The sequence below is a fragment of the Phyllobates terribilis genome, unplaced genomic scaffold, assembly GCF_046119375.1.
Source record: "Phyllobates terribilis strain yellow unplaced genomic scaffold, ASM4611937v1 Scaffold_11__3_contigs__length_659146591, whole genome shotgun sequence".
Classification (NCBI taxonomy): Eukaryota; Metazoa; Chordata; class Amphibia; order Anura; family Dendrobatidae; genus Phyllobates; species Phyllobates terribilis.
The window spans coordinates 589042858-589058432 of record NW_027362771.1 but is presented as its reverse complement, the minus strand read 5'-3'; the positions used below and the strand labels follow the sequence as shown (position 1 = coordinate 589058432).

Sequence of the window (15575 nt, the reverse complement as noted above, 5' to 3'; positions counted from 1 at the left end):
GGGACAGCTCATAAAATCCCATGGCTTCCAGTACCATCTGTACGCTGATGACACCCAGATCTACCTCTCTGGCCCAGATATCACCTCTCTGCTGTCCAGAATCCCAGCATGTCTAGCAGCCATATCCTCCTTCTTCTCTTTCCGCTACCTCAAGCTCAATGTGGACAAAACTGAACTCATTATCTTTCCCACACCTCGCATATCTTTCCCACCTGATCTTTCTATCACAATAAATGACATCACACTTTCCCCTGTACCGACAATGCACTGCCTCGGAGTAACCCTTGACTCTGCCCTGTCCTTCAAACCCCACATCCAAGCTCTTGCCACCTCTTGTCGCCTCCAGCTCCAAAATATATCCAGAATCCGTCCTTTCCTCAACCCTCAATCTACTAAATTGCTTGTGCATGCCCTCATCATCTCCCGCCTTGACTCCTGCAACATCCTCCTCTGTGGCCTACCTGCTAACATTTCTCGCACCCCTCCAGTCTATCCTCAACTATGCTGCACGACTTGTTCATCTCTCGCCTCGCTACTCCTCTGCTACCCCCTTTGCAAATCTCTTCACTGGCATTCAATTCCCCAGCGTATCCAGTTCAAACTACTAACACTGACCTACAAAGCCATCCATAACCTCTCTCCTCTGTACATCTCTGAACTAATCTCCTGATATATGCCCTCACGTAATCTCCGGTCCTCCCAAGACCTCCTTCTCTCCTCCACACTTATTCGTTCCTCACACAATCGCCTCCAAGATTTCTCCCGAATATCCCCCGTCCTATGGAATTCTGTGCCTCAACATGTCCGATTATCCACCACACCTGGATCCTTCAGACGGAACCTGAAAACCCATCTCTTCAAACAAGCTTACAGCCTGCCATGACCTTGCTTTCTGCCACCCCCAACACCGGAGCTACTGCAACCCCTCAGCCTACTGTCTCTGCCCCTTTCCTGTAGAATGCAAGCCCGCAAGGGCAGGGTCCTCTTCCCTCCGTACCAGTCTATCATTGTTAGTTTGTTTACTGTAAGTGATATCTGTATTTGGTATGTAACCCCTTATGTACAACGCCATGGAACCAATGGCGCTATATAAATTAATAATAGTAATAATAATAATAATAATATGAGTGCTGTATTAACTCAATGTACCTTATGATCTGTACTTTCTGTGAGCTCATACCAGGACAGTCTCCTAAAGAAGATTCAGCTACAGGAAAAGTTCAACACCTGTGCAGAGCTTGTGCATGAATGGCGACAAGTGTGAATTCATCTGCATGCACTGTGATGGAGAGGCTTCTGGAAGACTGGTGTCAAGAAGGCACATTGGTACAAGAAAAATATCAAGAACAGACTGACATTCTGCAGGAATTATAAGAATTGTACTGCAGAGGACTGGAATAAAGTTATTTTATCTGATGAAAACTCCCTCAGACTGTTTGGGACATTTAGAAAAAATGATTATCTGGAGAAGAAAAGGGGAGTACTACTGTGAGTCCTGTGTCAAGCCAAAAGTAAAGCCTCCTGAGACCATTGATGTGTGGGGGCTTACTCACAAAGAACATTACCATGAATGAAATCTTTGCATCCTCCAAGAGCAACTTCTACAAATGATCCAGCAGCAATTTACCGATGAGCAATGCTTTTACCAACAAGATGGAGACCATGTCACAAGGCGAAAGTGACATCTAAGCGACTTAGAGAACAAAACATTGAAATTTTGGGTCCATGACCAGGAAACTCCAAAGATCTTAATTCCTTTCAGAATCTGTGGTTAATCCACAAAAAACTACAAAGAAAACCAAGAAATAGTAATGAACTCAAAGCACTGATGAGAGAAGAATGGGTCATCGATGAGGATCTGGCCCAGAAGCCGATAGCCAGCTGCCGGTGCGAACTGCAGGAGTCTTCAACAATAAGGGTCAACACTGTAAATAGTGAGTCTTTGCATAAACTTGATGGATTTATAAATACAAATAAACTTATGAAATGCTGATAATTCTACTTCAGTAACCAGAGAAACATTTGAATAAAAGATCTAAAACTCAGAAGTAGCAAACTTTGTGAAAACCAAAATTTATGTCAGCCTCAAAATTTTGGGCCATGAAGTAAGATGGAAGAAAACTATTCTCAAAAGACCCTTAAATGGAATCGGTCACCACATTTCACACCCCAAACTATTTATAAGTGCATGTAGCTGGTTCAAAGCCAAGTCCAGCAATACCTTTACCTAGACAATCCATTCGTCCATTACTGAGAAATTAGTGCTTCAACTGATATGCAAATTAGTCTGTAGATCTCCTTTGCTTGAAGTCACAAAGCATAGAGGCTGTCAGTCAAGCAGGAGGAGGCGGCACTGGGCGGGGAATAGAGCTGGAGTGACAGAGGCTTCAGATCTACAAATACAGTAGATCTTCAGCGTAATTTGCATACATAATTCAAACACTGATTTCTCAATAATGAAAGCATGGACTGGCCATGTAAAGGTGTTGCTGAACTTGTCTTTAAAAGAGCTACATGCACATTTAGTTTGGGGGGTGAAATCCTATTGACAGATTCTCTTTAAAGGGTAAACATTTTTTGCACAGGGGTATCCAAATGTAAGTGCATGGAGTAGTTTTCTAGTGATTTCCAAATGGTATTTCTAAAACAAATCAAGAAAAAGAAGCATGGTCATACAAATAATGGGATCATTAAAATGCTCACTTTTCTGCATCAGGTGTTTCGTCCATTTTTACAATGCTCCACAACCAGCTCTCTGGAAATTGACTTCTAACCAAAATGTCAGCATCCGGATAATAGTCAACGTCATTTTCACCTAAGGAGAAAAAAAAAAATTCACAAGGTTATAAATAGGTACTTCCAACTCAGATAATTTTGTGAATATTTGAAGAATATTAAGTGCATATGGCTGAAAACCACCCACAACTTGTTGACAGATGTGGTACTGTTTTGTGAAATAATGAACGCCCCCTTTAATTTCCTCTCGCAATATACGCTTACTTCTATCAGAATCTAGATCACTTTCTTTTATCAGCCTCTCCATCTTCAGCTTCAGATCAATGTATCTGCAGCAGTCCAGGAAAGCTTCCTTACACTTCTCTCCTTCTTGAATGAGGAGAGCACGTCGCTCACAGCTGTGGTCCATCGGGTTCTTAATCATGCCATCATTGCAGCATTGCTTCTCCAGGTTTGTGTAGTTAGAGGCTAAACAGAAGAAGCAAGATAATTCCACAACACACATCAGCGTGACTAAAGTAGTAAAGTATATATCACCCACCGGACATAAGGAGGACCACACATTATGACCAGGACGCAAAACTAGTCCTATAAACCTAGGCTTCTATGATTATATGAATGAACTTGTACCGTAGTAATTTCAATTGTTCATCCCCCTCATTGATGGAAAATTAAGTTTGTTAGAAAAATGTTCAACTTTTTGTTGATTGTATTAAATTAATCAATGACAATGTAAATATCTCAACACAACTAATATAGCAAACGGTTTCCCCAAATTCACCACATAATGCCACTTTCCCTGATTATCGCAATCTCAGAATTATTAATCTTTTCATGACAAGTGTCTCTTTAATACTTAGCATACCGTTTTACCATCTTGTTGTTATGACCTGATGCACATGTGATTCATAGCTAGACATAAGCTTCTGTTAACATTCCTGGCAAATCTTAGCCGATTCCTTATGGGCACTGGCCTCCAGATTAATAATATTCTTCAGATTCTTCTTTAAATCCCACCAAATATTTTCTATGGGTTTGAAGTCAGATGACTGTGATGGCCACTTCAGAATCTTCCAACACTTTTTCTGAAACCAAGCCTTGGCAGACTTTGAGGTTTTCTTTGGATCTTTGTCCTATTTAAATGTCCAATGGTGCCCAAGCTTCATCTTCTTCCAAGAAGGCATGAAGCTTTGTTCTAGGATTTTCAGTACATGATTGAATCCATCTTGCTCTGCATACTTTGCAAATTTCCAGTACGGGAGGAAGCAAAGCAGCCCAAGGGCATCATCGAGCCACTGCTATGCTTCATTGGAAGCATCACTGAACCACCGTAATACTTCACTGTTCGTATCACCAAACCATTCTTCATTGTAGCCATCACCAAGTCCTTGCCATGATTTACTGTGGGCATCAGCAAGCTCTCGCCATGCTTCACTGTTGGCATAGTTGAGCCAGTGCAATGGATTACTGTAGAAATTACTAAGCCACCGCCATCCCGCTTCACTGTACTCATCACAAAACCTCTGGCATGCTTCATTGTAGTGAGGGTTTCTAAGTATCCTATATTCTTCCCCTACCAGTCATAACGCTGATCTACAAGTCTAAAAACTTTCTGTTTTCTTTTATTGCTCTACCAAGCAGAATCACAGAACTTCTTTTGCTTATTTATATGCTGTTAATTCTCTTACACACCTATCCCGGATGCGGGCTTTGACCCCCTCTGGTCCACTGAACTCTGCTGTGCTACTTGTCAAGCTTTGCAAGTAACCCAGCATGCTCCCACTTGATATTCTGCCTGGGCCTGTATAAGGCCTACTAAGACACATAGCTGTGCCATGGTATTAAAATTTTTGCTGTTCCTTAATCTTGTATGCCTGTGGCTTCTAGTACCTCTGTTACCTGCTTCCTGGTCTCCTGTCTGCCTGCAGCTTCCAATACCTCAGCTACCTGCTTCACGGTCTCCAGTCTGTCTACAGCCTCCAGTACCTCTGCTACTTGCGGCTCTAGTGCTTCTACTACCATTTCCCAAATGCCTCACCTGCATGTTGCACCAATGCCTGCGGCTTGTGTGCCCACCGGGACCTTGGGATTCGGGGATCCATCTCACCAGATGAGCTAAAACATATTCTTTGAGCATATTTGAGCTGACTTTTCTTGTGCTTTTGGGTCAGTAGATGAAGATGTCTTTAAGTCTGAACATGAAGATCTTCAGCATTTAATATGCGTCTTACTTTCGAAAGTACCTGCTTCCACCAAATCTGCTGCTGATCTTTGGCAATCGCTCAAGGGTTTTTGACCTTGTGGGACCTGGTGGCAACCGGTGATAGCTTCCTCCTCTTTAGGAACATTAAAAGCATTTTATATACTTTATGTATCCTTTCATTTCTTTGCACAAAGCTTACTCTTTTCTTTAAACTCATGTCCAACTATGTATCATGTCTGCAACAGGACAGTCAGCGGGCCGCTACTAAGTTTTAAAGACACTTTTCCTGAAAGTGTGACAAATTCTTAGACTGCAGTAGTCAAGAAAAGTGACATTTTGTGGTCAATTAGGAGAAACAACTTGTATTACCTGAGTTGAGATATTTACATTATTCTTGTTTGATTGGCTTATTGCAAACAGACCAAAGTTTGTAAATTTTAAAACTAATATGTAACTGGGGCTAGCTAACTTTAATTGCAACTGTATTCTAAGGATATCCCATCATGGGCTATCTCTCAGTATAATAGGGCTCCCATAACCCCAGGTTTTAAAACTGAATATGTCCAAAAGCCTATTACAAAGAACAGAGAGAGGATATCTCTGTGGCTTTATTTTCCCAAAAAGAAGATACTTTTTTTTTCTTCCTACCCTTCTGAGTTTTAATATCCATCAAAGCCACGGATGATCTTCTCTTGCGCGTCTTTTTGTCCTTACATGATGGATCTAAAAATATAATGTTACATAAAATTAGCAAAAATAAAAAAGTGGACAGAGTGATGAAGTACCTGTACGGCTTCTTATAATCTTGAAGACACCTCTCATTTTAGCATTAAAGTGAATCTGTTTGGATGATTTTGCTACTAGAGTTAGTGGTAAAATGGCTTGAGAAGTTCTAGTACAACAATAAAATAATACCTGTATTGTAGCTATATGATGTGCCAGTACAGAGAAATCAAATATTGATTACATAGAAGTTAGCTTGTAAGTGCATTGTTGAAGTGTCAAACTGTGTTGACTTTCTCCCAATTCACCTACAAGCTAATTTACATATAGATTCATACACCTATTTCTAGTAGCAAAATTGTTGTAAAAGGTTCCCTTTATGGCTATAGCAATTTTTGTTATCACCACCACTAGAGATTAGTGAATCTTCAGAAGTTACAATTTCACAGTTCACACGAATTTGGCAAGGAAATAACTTTAATGTGAAATTAAAATTCTTTGGTATGCTCTGGGGTCTCCCAAGAGACCCCAGAACATAGTGAATAAATGATGAAAATAAACTAAAACAAAATTAAAATTAAAGTTAAAATTAAAATTAAATTGTCTCTTGAGCAGCTGAGAGCTAAGCAGTCTCCTTACTTCCTGGTTGTGTGAGGGGTCAGGAACTCCAGTCTGTCAATGTTTGTTATGAAGAATCACTATATTTACATATAGAAATAGCAGGGAATTTGAACAAGCACACGGCTCAGGAAAGTGAGAGTCGTGTTTAAGAGACCTGCTCTGGAATCTGCCAAGGTAGGAGTTAGGGGCTGGTGATTTTACAACACTGATAAAAGCTCAGGGACTGGGAGGGATGGGGAGTAACATGAGCAGATAACTGCTGTACAGAAATCAATGGTTAGGAGAGAGCTGAATAGGGTGTCATGAGTTAACTCTTTTCCTTGAATGTAACTACTGTGCACACTCGGCCAGGTTCTAGTGGCTGAAAGCTTTACACTAAGTAATATAAAAGCTCTCACAGAAAGAGAATGATGGCAGACAGAAAAATCTAATTAATTACAAACGTTCTTATTTTCATATTTTCCAGGTAACTAAAGCAAGTTAATCAGATTTTATTTTGGCAATTCAACAAAAAGATACTAGTAAGTTTCAGTCCTGTGACATGGACCTTCATCAGACACTGGTTGCTAAAGTAATGTAGGGGGATATAAAATATAAAAAAGGTTTAGACAGTGCAGGAGAAAAACAACCTTAATTGCCCTCCATGTCTGATGAAGGTCCATGTCACGGGACCGAAACGATACTACTATCTTTTGTTGGATTGCCAAAATAAATATCTGATTTATCTAATTGTGCCTAGAAAATCTGAAAAAGAGTGAAAATGCCTTAAAAGGACATCGGTTCCAAAAGGTAAGAGGAGGCTGGATGGAGCAGAGAAATAAATGGTGAGCTACAGCAGGAGAGGAGAACAGCGATGCATCATTTTATCTTTAATCTGTATCTAAACCCACTACAAGTCAGCAAAATGGACAGCTGCTCTTTATCTGAATTCGTAATAAGCAAATTTAAAAAAAATTGATTCAAATTTTTGGTAAAATTCGACACGATTTTAATTCACCTTGAACAAATTCAATTGTCTTTCAAGGGAATTTTCCATCAGGTTTTCCCTCTGTAATCTGAGGACAGCATGAGGTAGGGGTTAAAATACTGAACTCAAGGATGTGTCACATGCCAGGCTGTGAAGTGTTGTTTACTTACATTGAAGGTGTTATTACCAGGACATTATCATTGCTTTGACTAGCTGGCAACCAGGCAATTGTCCGACTCCGCCCTCTCCTGTTATAAGTGACTCACCCCCTGGGCCAGTGCTGTAGTGCGGCGCGCGTGCGCGCGGGGGGATACCCGGAGCCGGATCCGATGGGGGTAGTAGTCTTCGTGTGGCGGTGACCCGGTCCGCGCCCAGGGTGGTCAAACTAAGTGGCGGTTATTGGTATGATGGTATTAGTGTCCGACTACGCCACCCGTTGAATGCGGTTATGAAACCGCCGCTGCAGGGCAGACCGCTGAGGCCGGTGGTATAGGTGTGCAGCAATGTTGATATAACCCCCAACGGGAGAGGTATGGCCTCAGGGCAGCGGATGTGGATGATGTTGGGAGTGATGGTGTGGATGTCCCAGCACTAACGGTGCGACAAGGAAGCACGGAAACGCGAGGGTACAGTTCAGGGCCTTTACTGATGGTACAAGGCAAATTCCCCCGGGAGTACTGGCTAGTAGTTGGGGCCTGGTTAGTCTGCGAGTAAGCCGGAGTTCCCCTGGCCAGGTGGAGTTGTAGGCCTTCCCGTTAGTCTGTACCCTTCCTGGCTACCCTGCTTTCAGCGGTTACAAGTAGCCCACGTCCCTGGGTATACCGTGTGGTGCTCACCCGTATGGCTGGTGACCTGGGGCCTCCTGTTAGCCTCCGTTCCGGAATGGCGGTGCTGGTCCCTTCGTTGTGACTGAGCCTCCGGGCTTTTATGGCCAGAGGACCTGGAATCCCCTGCCGGATGGATTCTGCTGCTGGGTATATCTTAGTCCCCACAGCCTCGGACTCCTGTGTCCGGTTTTAGTACCTTCTCCCAGGGCGAGCTCTGCACAGCTCCAGCCCCTGGCGCTTCTCCTTGGCTCCTACAGAGCTCCTGATGTCTATCTGTCCCTGTTTCTGCGTGTCCAGACCAGACTCCGTCTCTGTCTGGAACTCCTCTCTCTAACCCTGCCTCAGCCCCAGTTTATGTAGGGGAAGTTCTTCCCCTCCCAGGACTGGGCAGGAGGTGTGGCATGCTTAGGATTCCTGCCCAGGAGACCTCCCACCTGCTCACAGACGTAATACTGCTATTACTGTGGAAACCAGACCCCTGGGGTGCCACATTAGCAGCTCAGTGTCTACAGACTATGTACACAAAGAACCTGATGTGGGCAGGGTTAGCTTTCTCAGCTCTGCTTCATTTTAATTCTAAAAACTCTGATTGTGTTAGATCTTCGGCACCCAGTAAACTAAGTGATACATTGTTGGATTCAGCATCTCTTTCCTACACTATGTTGTTCTCACATATGATAGCAAAAACCATGTGACAGATTCCCTTTAATCATTGCATTCTAAGAGCCATAGCTATTTAATTCCATCGCTATAGCTGTACGAGCTCTTGTTTATACAGGTTGTATTTTTAAATGGCAGTGTAGTGGTAAATGTAACTCATTCATAATCTTTTTTTTTTATTTTTTCTTAAAAAACAGACATTTTGCTGTTGATTTTTGCTTACTCTTTATCTGACACTTAAACTACAGATCAGTACAAATGCGGTGCTATCAAATAACGTGGGGGAAAAAGCATTTAGTCAGCCACCAATTGTGCAAGTTCTTCCACTTAAAAAGATGAGAGAGTCCTGTAATTGACATAATAGGTAGACCTCAACTATGAAATTTAGAATGAGAAAACAAATCCTGAAGATCACATTGTCTCATTTGGAAAGAATTTTTTTTTCAAATTTTGGTGGAAAATAAGTATTTGGTCAATTACAAACAACCAAGATTTCTGGCTCTCACAGACCTGTAACTTCTTTTTTAAGAGGCTCCTCTGTCCTCCACTCATTACCTGTAGCACTGGCACCTGTTTGAACTTGTTATCAGTATAAAAGACTCCTGTCCGCAGCCTCAAACAGTCACACTCCAAACTCCACTATGGCGAAGGCCAAAGAGCTGTCAAAGGACAACAGAAACAAAATTGTAGCCCTGCACCAGGCTGGGAAGACTGAATCTGTAAAAGGCAAGCAGCTTGGTGTGAAGAAATCAACTGTGGGAGCAATAATTAGAAAATGGAAGACATACAAGACCACTGATAATCTCCCACGATCTGGGGCTCCACACAAGATCTAACCCCGTGGGGTCAAAATGATCTCAAGAATGGTGAGCAAAAATCGCAGAACCACACGGGCAGACCTAGTGAATGACCTGCAGAGAACTGGGACCAACGTTACACAGAGTACCATCAGTAACACACTCTCACTGCCAGGGACTCAGATCCTGCAGTGCCAGAGGTGTCCCCCTGCTTTAGCCATTACATGTCCGGGCCCGTGTGAAGTTTGCTAGAGAGCATTTGGATGATCCAGAAGAGTATTGGGAGAATGTCATATGGTCAGATGAAACCAAAGTAGAACTGTTTGGTAGAAACACAACTCGGAGTGTTTGGAGGAGAAAGAATGCTGAGTTACATCCAAAGAACACCATACCTACTGGGAAGCATGGGGGTGATCCCTTGGCTGTTTCTCTGCCAAGGGACCAGGACGACTGATTCATGTACATGAAAGAATGAATGGGGCTATGTATCGTGAGATTTTGAGTGCAAACCTTCTTCCATCAGCAAGGGCATTGAAGATAAAACATGGCTGGGTCTTTCAGCATGATAAGGATCCCAAGCACTCCGACAGGGCAACGAAGGAGTGACTTAGTAAGATGCATTTCAAGGTCCTGGAGGGGCCTAGCCAGTCTTCAGGTCTAAACCCTTCAGAAAACCTTTGGAGGGAGTTGAAAGTCCGTGTTGCCCAGCGACAGCCCCAAAACATCAGTGCTGTAGAGGAGATCTGCATGGAGGAATGGGCCAACATACCAGCAACAGTGTGTGCCAACCTTGTGAAGACTTACAGAAAACGTTTCACCTCTGTCATTGCCAACAAAGGATATATAACAAAGTATTGAAATGAACTTTTGTAATTGACCAAATACTTATTTTCCACCAAAATTTGAAAAAAAAAAATCTTTCCAAATCAGACAATGTGATTTTCAGGATTTGTTTTCTCATTTTGTCTCTCATAGTTGAGGTCTACCTATGATGTCAATTACAGGCCGCTCTCATCTTTTTAAGTGGGAGAGCTTGCACAATTGGTGGCTGACTAAATACTTTTTTCCCCCACTGTATGTATAGTTTTCTTTTCACTTTTGCTCAATTAAATCATGTTTTAAGGAAAAAGATGTTTTGTGCTGCTGAAATCAGTCAACATTTTTTTTAATCTTTCATCAGATTTTCCATATAATGGTTTATTTTTTAAGAAATTAGTTGGAATTTTAATTGCTACCTTTTTGGACATTTAATTTTGTAATTAGCTGTTATAATGTTTGGGGGGAATGCACAAAAAATGGCTGGTACTTCATTGCTTTGTTTAAGGCCATATGCCTTGTTATATAACTAAAAAGTTCTTTATTCTGTTACTTTTTAATATCTTTGGATGGGTGTGGCCTATTTATTTGTTTTAAATTAAACTTTCTTGAGCATAATTTGATATACAAAGTTTTCTAAAGCTTACCATGCATCTTGAGGGCAGGCCTGGTCATCGTGGTTAAACAATTACTTACCATGCAGCTCATTTTTGACCTTCACTCATGTTGCAGACTGACAATGCCTTCTCCATTCAGCACCTCAGAGTCCATGGTCACTATTGACCTGGTATCTATGATGTTAAACTGTTGGGATTGGAATTATCTCTGATCCTGACATTTTCAGAAATAACCTGACTGTGTATTTCCGCTCTGTTCTTGCAGGCACAGTGCAGAGTGCAGTAGAGGAGTTCTAAGGGCTTAATGTTTTGTCTCATGTGGGGGCTATGTGGGCAAAGCATGACAGATCGATTCTCATTTGGATGTTCTTTAGTGATGAGTAAACGATCTCGCCACTGCTCGGTACTCGCCCAAGCATCACAGTGCTCGACGAACTCGGCGCTCGGCGAATATTTCTGGGTTGCTCGGGTGGAAACTCGGGACCCCTCCCTGCATATTTGGCGCTCTTTACAGAGCCAATGAACATGCAGGGATTGCCTGCCAAGCACTGTAATGCCGCAGACATGTTGGTTGTGGTATTACAGTGATTGGCTGGCCGCACAGCATCATCAGGTCTATATAAGACCGCCATGATCGTCACAGTCACTCCAAAATCAGGCAGAGTTGGGAGAGCTGCTGCTGCATCAGGGAGAGATTTGCCTGTTCATAGTTAGTATAGGTATTCCACAATATATATATATATATATATATATGTATATATATATATATATATATATATACACATACATATATATATATATATATATATATATATATATATACATATATATATATATATATATGTATATATATATATATATACAGTCCCTAACAGAAATTATGTCGCTTATCCATGTTATGAAAATAAAAGCTTATAACCTGACGTTAAATTCATTATTTGGTTTTATAAATTGCTCTTTTGAAAGCTGAAACCCTCCCAAATTTGGTTTAGGTAAAGAATATAAATTGGCATTTATGCTGAAATATTGATCATTTAATGAACACAGAATGGTCAGATTTTGGCAAAACAAAAGTTTTGTCGCCTGGTGATAAAATGCACCCAATTCCTAGTTTACATCCTCACTGTAACATACCTGGCAGCGTCCTTGCATAGTGGTCCATCTCCCACTGTGCAAGAGCGCGCACTTGATCTCCAGTCCAGTCTGCTAGCCTGGCTTCCCTCCATGCTGTCTGCTTGCCTCTGCTTCTGCTGCTTAAGGGCGGCGCCCAATCACTTCCTGCTTTTTGTACCTGCTGCAGGCACACCCCTTGTGTGTCCTCAGCCTATTGCTGTCTGCCATCTGGTATTTAACCCAGCTGCTCCAATTAACCCATGCCTGAGCATTGTGTTCTGTCAGTTGGCTTCCTGTCACTGATGTGCCAGGTCCTGTCTATGCTTCCTGCCTTGCGGTATCAGTTCCCGTGTCTGAACTGTGTCCTGTCTGTATTATCTTCTAGCCTGTTGTCTTCTGCCTATCCTGAAGGCTGTATTTCCAGGCCTGTGTGAACTCGCTCCTGCCTGTTCGGTCCGCCTTCTAGGGGCCGCATACCTAGACCCGCTCCTGTATCTTGCTGCTGTGTCTGTTCTTGTCTGAGTACTCTCCTAGCCTGTTTTGTTTTTCTCTATGTCCATACCTTCCCTTGGTCTGCAGAGTCTGAACTCGTACCTAACTCCTGCTCGTTGTCACTGTACTTCCGTTTGTGAGTTTGTGGTCCACTCGCTACTTCTCTGCAAGTACCCTGTGGGTATCTGGTTCTGCCTTTCCCTTCTAGTCTGTTCCGTGTGTACAGAGCCCTGTCCCCTCTGTGTCTGCCGTTTCGCTTTGCTCAGCTCTGTCACCGCGTCTGCGGTTTCGCTTTGCTCAGCCCTGTCCACCGCGTCTGCGGTTTTGCTTTGCTAAGCCCTGTCCACCGCGTCTGCGGTTTCGCTTTGCTCAGCTCTGTCCACCGCGTCTGCGGTTTCGCTTTGCTCTGCCCTGTCCACCGCGTCTGCGGTTTCGCTTTGCTCTGCCCTGTCCACCGCGTCTGCGGTTTCGCTTTGCTCAGCCCTGTCCACCGCGTCTGCGGTTTCGCTTTGCTCTCCCCTGTCCACCGCGTCTGCGGTTTCGCTTTGCTCTGCCCTGTCCACCGCGTCTGCGGTTTCGCTTTGCTCAGCCCTGTCCACCGCGTCTGCGGTTTCGCTTTGCTCAGCCCTGTCCACCACGTCTGCGGTTTCGCTTTGCTCAGCCCTGTTCACCGCGTCTGCCGTTTCGCTTTGCTCAGCCCTGTTCACCGCATCTGCGGTTTCGCTTTGCTCAGCCCTGTCCACTGCGTCTGCGGTTTCGCTTTGCTCAGCCCTGTCCACCGCGTCTGCGGTTTCGCTTTGCTCAGCTCTGTCCACTGGTCTGCGGTTTCGCTTTGCTCAGCCCTGTCCACCGCGTCTGCGGTTTCGCTTTGCACAGCCCTGTCCACCGCGTCTGCGGTTTCGCTTTGCTCAGCTCTGTCCACCGCGTCTGCGGTTTCGCTTTGCTCAGCTCTGTCCACCGCGTCTGCGGTTTCGCTTTGCTCAGCCCTGTCCACCGCGTCTGCGGTTTCGCTTTGCTCTGCCCTGTCCACCGCGTCTGCGGTTTCGCTTTGCTCAGCCCTGTCCACCGCGTCTGCGGTTTCGCTTTGCTCAGCCCTGTCCACCGCGTCTGCGGTTTCGCTTTGCTCTCCCCTGTCCACCGCGTCTGCGGTTTCGCTTTTCTCTGCCCTGTCCACCGCGTCTGCGGTTTCGCTTTGCTCAACCCTGTCCACCGCGTCTGCGGTTTCGCTTTGCTCAGCCCTGTCCACCACGTATGCGGTTTCGCTTTGCTCAGCCCTGTTCACCGCGTCTGCCATTTCGCTTTGCTCAGCCCTGTTCACCGCATCTGCGGTTTCGCTTTGCTCAGCCCTGTCCACTGCGTCTGCGGTTTCGCTTTGCTCAGCCCTGTCCACCGCGTCTGCGGTTTCGCTTTGCTCAGCCCTGTCCACTGGTCTGCGGTTTCGCTTTGCTCAGCCCTGTCCACCGCGTCTGCGGTTTCGCTTTGCTCAGCCCTGTCCACCGCGTCTGCGGTTTCGCTTTGCTCAGCCCTGTCCACCGCGTCTGCGGTTTCGCTTTGCTCAGCCCTGTCCACCGCGTCTGCGGTTTCGCTTTGCTCAGCCCTGTCCACCGCGTCTGCGGTTTCGCTTTGCTCAACCCTGTCCACCGCGTCTGCGGTTTCGCTTTGCTTAGCCCTGTCCACCGCGTCTGCGGTTTCGCTTTGCTCAGCCCTGTCCACCGCGTCTGCGGTTTCGCTTTGCTCAGCCCTGTCCACCGCATCTGCGGTTTCGCTTTGCTCAGCTCTGTCCACCGCGTCTGTGGTTTCGCTTTGCTCAGCTCTGTTCACCGCGTCTGGGGTTTCGCTTTGCTCAGCTTGGTCCACCGCGTCTGCAGTTTCGCTTTGCTCAGCTCTGTCCACTGCGTCTGCGGTTTTCGCTTTGCCCAGCCCTGTCCACCGCGTCTGCGGTTTCGCTTTGCTCTGCCCTGTCCACCGCGTCTGCGGTTTTGCTTTGCTCTGCCCTGTCCACTGCGTCTGCGGTTTCGAATTTGTCTCCCAGTCTGTACTGGACCCTACCCAGCCTGCGCTCTAGTCTGCCTGTTCCTGTATTCCCCGGTGTGGGTCAGCAGCCGTGTCCGGAGTCTGACCTGGAGTAGACCCTGGTCCCTCTGCTCGGTTCCTCCCTGGTGCACTGGCGTCGTATGCCGTCGTGCGACCTTGGTCGGATCGGGCAGATACTTAGTTACGCCCCTCCAGGCACTCTCCGGTTCATGGCACAGTGGAATCACTACATAAACACGCACATGCCAGTCAGTCCGGGCGTGTGCATTACACTCACCAGTGCTCAGTAAATGATCGGTTAATTAGTGGGTGTGTATAAAAAGAAACCCAGCACCCCAGACCTTCACTTTAACTGCAACTTGAGCTCTGACAACATGCCAAAAATCCACCCTGCGAATAAAGCCTTGATTATCAAGAGGCTGAAGACCAGATCCACTGCAGAGGTGGCTGGCACCTTTAATGTGTCTTAGCTTCAAGTACAAAGAATTTAAAAAAGATTTGAAGAGACTGGAGATGTGTTTGACAAGCCAAGGTCCGGCAGACCCGCAAGACAACTGCTCAGGAGGAACACTTGTTGGTTAGAAAATCCAAAGCAAGCCCCTCTTCATCTGCAGCAGAGCTCCAACAGGCCTAGTCACCTCAAGTCCCTGTGTCAACTAGAACAGTTTGTAGGATTCTGTCTCGAAATGGCCTCCATGGTCGAATCAGTGTCCAGAAGCCAACACTAAACAAAAGGCAAATAAAAAGCATTTGCAAAGTCCCACAGCCTGCTAAACAGATGGATGCTGGAAAAGTGGCAGAAGGTGGATTTCTCTGATGAATCTTCAGTAGAATTACACCACAGCCGCTGCAAATACTGCAGGAGACCTACTGGAGCCTGTATGGATCCAAAATACACCCAGAAAACAGTTACATTTTGTGGTGGAAAGATCATGGTCTGGGGTTACATTCAGTATGGGGGTGTGCGAA

The 15575-nt window shown here is 45.0% G+C and overlaps 1 protein-coding gene across 2 annotated transcripts in view; it reads right to left on the bottom strand.

The window, feature by feature from the left end:
- LOC141167054 (venom factor-like) overlaps positions 1-15575 on the bottom strand; it is a 231368-nt gene that overhangs the window by 158981 nt on the left and 56812 nt on the right. For both annotated transcript variants that reach the window (XM_073654381.1, XM_073654382.1), the window contains 3 exons: positions 5588-5662; positions 3001-3204; positions 2704-2815 (listed from right to left, as the gene is read on the bottom strand). In XM_073654381.1, the coding sequence (XP_073510482.1) occupies positions 2704-2815; positions 3001-3204; positions 5588-5662 (391 nt within the window). The remainder of the gene's footprint in view (positions 1-2703; positions 2816-3000; positions 3205-5587; positions 5663-15575) is intronic.